At 39.4% G+C, this 7170-nt stretch overlaps 1 protein-coding gene across 1 annotated transcript; it reads right to left on the minus strand.

The window, feature by feature from the left end:
• Window positions 1-1180: 1180 nt before the first annotated feature.
• On the minus strand, window positions 1181-5054 carry LOC105364177 (uncharacterized). The gene is made up of 3 exons (XM_011502048.1): window positions 4980-5054; window positions 3199-3525; window positions 1181-2210 (listed from the first exon to the last, which is right to left on the minus strand). The coding sequence occupies exons 2-3, from the start codon at window positions 3258-3260 to the stop codon at window positions 1448-1450; spliced, it is 825 nt and encodes a 274-aa protein (XP_011500350.1). The 5' UTR covers window positions 3261-3525; window positions 4980-5054; the 3' UTR covers window positions 1181-1447.
• Window positions 5055-7170: the final 2116 nt, after the last annotated feature.

Here is a 7170-nt window from a genome sequence, read left to right on the forward strand (position 1 = left end):
GAGAGTGAGAGTGAGAGTGAGAGTGAGAGTGAAGAAAAACTAAACATAGGGAGCAAGAGAGGGAGAGCCTCGCCAGCACGACGTAAAGCACCACCGCTGTCCAGCCATTTGAATGTCTTCTAGCAGCGGCCCAGTTAATCGTTCAATGTCCAACGCATCTCTTGCAAAATTTCGCGCTACGTATGATTGGATAGAGCGAAGAAGGGATAAATTGTCGAGCCAAAGGAGCGCCAAGAGGATCAACATTATGCACGCATCAATCGTCTTGGGCTCGGTAAAGTAACTCGACCTCCGCAATTGCTGCGCGGGCAGTCGAGCTGGAGGCCGTTGCGTTGATTGCAATCGCAGTTGCTGAAGACGACGCTGCCGTGCAGCTCCCGTGATTTGAGTCTCCGCAGGCTGTTGTCGTTCTCCGTCGGCTTCCTCACCCACAGCCGCTTCGGCCTCTTGTACAGCGGCTTGCTGGGGACGTCCGGCACGCACTTGCAGTTGTTGCCCAACTCCTTGCTCTGTCGATAAACAAGAGGGAGGAGGGGATGGATGAGTGGTTGGGCGACGACGATGATAAATAACCGTCGGATAATGTTTTAGACGGGATAAGGACTTTCGGTTAATTATAGCGTGTTCTATTTCGAAGGTGATTATTACGGTGATCCCCTCCGTGGTGAGGAGCTCCTCGCCAAATATGGCCCGATGACGTGACTAATTAATGCCCTCGGCACGTACGAACGTTGCTTTATTGATTATCGATTCCTTTCAACGACGAAGATTATTCCCCTCGATGCTCCAAGGCCCAACATACGTAGTAGTGTCGTAGTTCCGAAATTATTATATTATCATTATTGTCGCTGTGTCATAGGACAGTGGCGTGGCGCACAATTCCAATTCCACGATTAATTCATGGTTTATCCTTATGGGTCGTAAGATTCGCAGAGTCCAGCTGGCTTTTGAACTTATATATATATATATATATATATATAAAAATATATAAAGAAAAAAAAAAGAAAAAAAAAAGCGAGATAAGGATTTTCCCGTGAATAAAATATAACGACTTTGTACTATTTTTTGTTATTGTCGTTGTCGTGTTTGTCGTTGTCATCATCGTCGTTGTCGTTGTCGTTGTTGTTATCGTTTTTTATTTTTTATTTTTCATTTATCCTTTTTACTTTTTCCTTTTATTACATTTACCGAATATTAGCAGAGAACACAAAATTTGATCGCTCATTGACAATTACGTACAAGGGAATACGAGGATGCGCGCGCACAGTCGTGGCCAAATGAAATTTGACGTCAAGGAGCCACCTCCGAGTCCGCCGCGAAACGTGCATTCGCTGGGGTCGGGGTCGCATTATTACATATCATATTGCATCGCGCAAACTAGGTGGACTAGTGTGGCATAAGAGAAGCATTAGTAATGCATCGGGAAAATCATCGGCCCTCCTCTCATTCACTTCCTATAGCACTTCTTCAAGGCCCTCCGTGTAAGGGGATCACAGTTATCCTGCATGCCGTCCTTTCTTGTGATGCAGGCGTTATACTTAATTAATCTGGCCTCGGGTATGTTCCTCGCGCACCTCTTCATTTCCGCGACGACCGGCGTAATCCGATTCGCGTAGTATCCCGAGTTGGTCGAATTTATGGAGGAGGTGGAGGTGCTGTCGTAGAGTATGGGGCCGACGTTGTGGCACCGACTGCTCTTGACCGGGAGATATAGGAACTTCTTGCCCCGCAACTCGGCGAACGTCGGCTCGAGGCCGTTTCGTCTTTCGCGGGAGGAGCACGCCAGCGGGCACTCGAGTTTGCAGAGCCGAGGATTAGACGGCGCGCAGTTCTTCTTCGGCGCCTCCGAGTTAACCAAGATTTTCGTGTGAGCCTCGCCTGTATCGTCGACGCACGCCTCCGCCACGATGGCCGACTTCCTCACTTCGTGGCCGATGCTGTCGGGGCAGGTATTAGGTATCGCGAGCGACAGGGACTTGATAACCGGCAGACGTTCGGACGAGTCGGTCTCCCTCGAGCTGAACCTGGGCTTGCAGAAGGAGGGATGATACTGGGTGCCGCCCGGGTGAGCCCTCCCGCGCTCGGTTCGCTGCTGCGGCGGTATGACCGAAAATATCGCCCCCAAATTCTCGGGCGGCTCGTGCGTTGGGCAGCTTCGGCGCGAGTCTTGCGAGCTCGGCTGCGCTCCCTTCGCCAATTGGGTGATCATTCTGAGGAGAGGCGCGTTAACGCATTAAAAGTAGATGTCGAGAGCAGCGCGAAGGTCATAGCGCGGCGACTATACGCCAATGAATTCAAAACGAGCGATATCGTTGACACGGCCGCGCCGATTCTTTCGAGGGATTTCGGCGAATACGAGCACCGACTCAAATAGTAATTGTTTTCTCGCTTGTTACGCCCACGTTGGTGATAAAATGCAGATATAAGAAGAAGGCATTTTAGACGGTGGAAAGCCGCTGAAAGGCCAAATGCCAATTCTGTTTGATTAAGCGTCTGCTTGAATTGTGTGAAATGTCAAGTTGTTCGAGCTATTTATCGTTGCGTTATGAAATATCGTAATACTTGTTAAATTGATTAGAAATCAGCTGGATATAATATTAGTATTGTCCGAGTGCTTCTGCGTGATCCAACGTATTGGAAAGGACGGTAGGAGGAGGAGGAGGCGGAGGAGGAGGAGGAGAAGGAGGAGGAGGGGGAGGAGGAGGAGGGGGAGGAGGAGGAGAGGAAGGAAACAGCCGTTTACGTAAAACCAATATTTTAAGCGGAGGAGGAGGAGGAGGAGGAGGAGGAGGAGGAGGAGGAGGAGGAGGAGGAGGAGGAGGAGGAGGAGGAGGAGGAGGAGAAGAAGAAGGAGGAGTAGGAGGAGGAGGAGAATGAGGAGGGAGATTTGGGGTGAGGGTGATATTTTTTTTTTCCTCAAAGAGCTTTATGACCGACGCTATTGGCGATGCTGATGTATGAGACAGAATAGCGATGACAGTCGTCCACCTACCCTTCGGCATTGTTCGGGCGCATTCAATTATCATTTGAGTCCTTGTGAATTAAAAGTCACGATAAGGAGAGTGCGAATTTTGTCGAGCTTCCCTTTGAATTCACTCGAGTGAGTCACTCGGCGTATGGAGCGGTGAGTTCGCACGCTCCATTTAAAAAGCCGAAAAGTCACGGCGCAATTCGTAAAGATTAATCGATCGAGAATACCTCGAGAGAGGAGCCGCATTGGATTCGTCGGTCTCGACGAGCAAGTACACCTTGGTTCCCATGGTTGTTGGGTCTTCGGACTCGGTAAAACAGGTGGACGGCAATGAGGTTAGCGTCGCTTGTTGGTTACTTTGTCGACAGGGCCACGCGAGGCCTCGAACAGTTTAGAATTACATGGAAGCCTCCTCGCCGGATCGAGGAGCGATATCGAGTTTGCTTATCCTGATAAATTCCCAGGCAGAGGAAATCGCTTTGCCCTTGGCTTAAACGTCTGTCTCGGTTTCTCTTTGTCTTTTGATATTATTTATCGGTAAATCCGTGCTCCTACTGTTATCGAGAAAAATTCTTCATAATTCTCTTATTTAACGCTTCATTTCATCCTAACTCTATTTAATATTTACTTTACATACTTTATATATTCTTTCTTTTTTAATTAAATTTATCTCTCTCTCTCTCTCTCTCTCTCTCTCTCTCTCTCTGTAGAAAAAAAAATTTATTTCTCAAAAATACAACATCGGTCCGTAGCAAAGAGGCATAAAAAATATTCAATGTTATTCAATGATTTAGTAAAATAATTAATATTGTTAAATAGGCTATGATAAAATTAGGCGCTATTTTTTTTCTCTTTTTTTTTTTTTTCAATGGAAAAGAATGAATTTTTCTGTATGGATGAAAAATGCCATTAAGCAAACAAATATTTCCAACCTTTATGCAACGAAAGGTTAACGAGTAGTTATTTCAATGATAACGCAACTATTTTACAATTAACGTTATTTCCAAGCTGTTTGTATACTTTGTAGGCGCCGCCAACGAAATTTATCAATACACGAAGGTAATTCTCCAAAGAGGCCATTCGCACTTTTAATTCCGGAATCAATAGCCCATTTGTACTTTGTACTGTACAGATAATTATAATTTAAAGTTCGATTAATGCTTAGTGGTAGGAGTTGCGCGCATGTAAACATAATTACTCGATGTGAATATGCCTCTTGAGCATCCCATCTCATGCTCAACTTACAGTCGCTCGTTAAGGAAATTAAGGCTCAAGATCTTTAGATCTCGATCAAGTTTCCATCTTGTGGCTTGTCTACGCCTAGATTTAGAGCTTAATTACTCTCCATTTAACTTTTATCGGCGAATAAGAAATTGCTTAAGCAGGCGAAAATTCGATTAATATTTTTAAAGTAAAAAATAAAATAGAACTAAACTGTCGGTAATTCTTTTAGAATAATAATTTTCTTAGCGTTGCCCAAGCATAAACGTTTGACCAGTTGATGTTTAATATTGAAAGCTTAATCGAGAGAAGCTCGAAGTGTAGATCCAGATAAGATATTTCATACATTTTAATTTAATAAAGTCCTTCAATGTCTAGACTTGTTGGAGGATTTGATCAACTTGGTTTTGAAAATGTAATCATCATAAAATAGAAAGAAAATTGATCAATGCGTGTGCTAACACATACACGCCCGGACACATATATATATATATATATATATATATGCACGTATTTGATAATTTTATACTCTAGTATGTGCAGATGTTTTCATTTTCTTATTTCGTGCGTCTTATTACATATAATTGATAAAGATGCAAATAAATTTTCAATTTAATATTCTAATATATTCTCTGTTTAACGTTGTTGCTAATTACTAGGCTAAGTATAATAAAATTCTTTGAAACATCTATCGCTAAACTAACGAATTGATAAATATTCTAATTCGTAAAAAAAAAATACTATTAAACAAAGGTTAAAATAATTTAGTACATAAATATGATATTACCTTCATATTGTCGTCTTTTTTCTCATTTGACATCTTTTAAAGATAGATTCCGGATATTGATTTGATGATTTCTTCGTAAGTTAGTTTTGATACAGATATTGTGAACTGCAAAAGTGAAAAAAAATATTTTGTTCAAATCATAGTGTTCATTAATCAAATTTTTATGTAAACATTTAAAACAATTAAATGTTATTTATCAATATATCAACTATACAATTTTTACATATAAATAATACATGTCACATTGAAAGTATTCCATTAGATTTCGTTTATACTACGATTTGGTTTGTTTAATTTTTAATTATAACGCGAAAATCGCCAAAATCAAATTACACTACAATTTGATTATTAATCTACACTGGTATTATTATTTATTTATTATTATTTTTTTTAAATACTTTATCTAATTAACAAACATTAATCCTTATTTATCACAATTTCTAAAATTTATAGTGCACATTTCCTAACTCTGCACGTACAATTTTATAGACTGAAGATGTTTCCGAATGCCTTCACAAAAGCTTTAACAGCCCATTCGTCAAGGGCACGTTTATTAAAGTGAAATAATGAAAATACATTGGGTGCAAGCACGTTTTTCTCAATACGAACGGAAACTCGTAAGGGAATGTCTCCTTTTTCATCATTCGAATAAAAACAAAAACAAAAACAAAACAAAGAAAAGCAAAAAAAAAATAACAAAAATCCCAAGACATGAGTCTTAGGTACGTGCGACAAAGTATTGCTCACCGAACACTCTATACTTTCGTTACTTCCCTCCCACGACATCCCGCCGTTAACTAGCCTTTCTCGCTTTAAAGCGTATCGTATCGACTCTTTGTAACAAATAGCAACTGTGTAGAGGAGTCGGTTGCCCCGAGTCATCGATTTCACCTCTGCATACAAGGTCATCGAGAGCGGTCCATTCAAATGCAAACACTTACACCCATTTGTCGTAAATCGGCATTCTTACTACAAATTTATTTGCTGGTAAATTTATTACATTACACATTATTTATCCCCAATCACTACTGTACTTTCATTTGTAATGTACCCGACATTATTCTAACAGCATCACAAATAAAGCTCATAGTTATACGAATACGGATTTGTGCGCTAATTAAACTAAATCGCTAAATCGATATATGGAAGCAGAGATAATAGGTTATGATTAGGTAACAATAACAGGTTTTTTTTTTTTTTAACAAGAGTATGGCTATGAAATATATTCAATATATACGGCTTGTGCATTTAAAAGAGACGACACGAGAGTTTCCGCTTAAAACTGCGCTATTATCGAGTTTTAAAACATAGTATACCATAGAATATTGTATAGTTTTATTTTTGAAAAGAAAACTTTTTTATTGAATTATTATTAATACATCTCTTAGCTGTGTAATAATAGTAATTTAATAGATTATTGGATAATTTATAATGTACTCGAGTGTGAATAGCTAACTTTCAATTTTTAACAAATGTTTTTTTTTTTGTTTTGTTTTGTTTTTTTGTTTTTTTTTTTTTGAATGAAATTATATTATCAGAATTATGTTTATAATTATATAATTAACTATATCATCCTTCCTAATAATTATCTATACTTAATTGTATCGTCAATAATGAAAATTGAGTATGAATTGTAAATAATTGCCTTTGAAATTGCTCTTTAGCCTTTATTTATGAAAATACGTAGATTCATAATGTATAATAGAAGAAAGCTGGAGGTATAATTTGTAGTGAAATAAACCGATTAAACAAAAAGATACGAGGCTAACCAAATGGAAATATAAACTTCTCTAACAAGCTCATAGGTTATAAATCTTATTTTCTAAACACGTACCTTTGCAGACCAATATAATATTGTTTTTCTTTTCAATTAAAATTTAAATGTCCATTAACAAGGCGTTCCATTAAATTTTTATAATTTTCTTATCGTTAAATTTTCTATTACTATACTTTTTCAATTTGGGGGCCGAAAATATTATCACATGTCAATGTGTGAGCTTTTTGTCTAAAGAACAACGAGCCGTTCCGCTGTCGTCTTTTTTTTTCCTCCTCGCCCATACATATAGAGACGAGCGCTGAATAACGCGAATCGAATCGACTATTTGTCGATTTGTCGTGTACGCCTCGTCTCATTACTCGCTACTGCTGGAGACGAAAAATAGGGGTCTGGAAGGAGGTGGTGGTGGTGGCG

The sequence above is a fragment of the Ceratosolen solmsi genome, unplaced genomic scaffold, assembly GCF_000503995.2.
Source record: "Ceratosolen solmsi marchali unplaced genomic scaffold, CerSol_1.0 scaffold43, whole genome shotgun sequence".
Classification (NCBI taxonomy): Eukaryota; Metazoa; Arthropoda; class Insecta; order Hymenoptera; family Agaonidae; genus Ceratosolen; species Ceratosolen solmsi.

Excerpts from the sequence above, each read along its gene's own strand:
- LOC105364177 (XM_011502048.1), bottom strand. The coding sequence starts at position 3,260 with ATGGGAACCAAGGTGTACTTGCTCGTCGAGACCGACGAATCCAATGCG. Across the intron at positions 2,211-3,198 it reads AATGCGGCTCCTCTCTCGAG|AATGATCACCCAATTGGCGA; the intron begins GTATTCTCGATC and ends GCCTCTCCTCAG.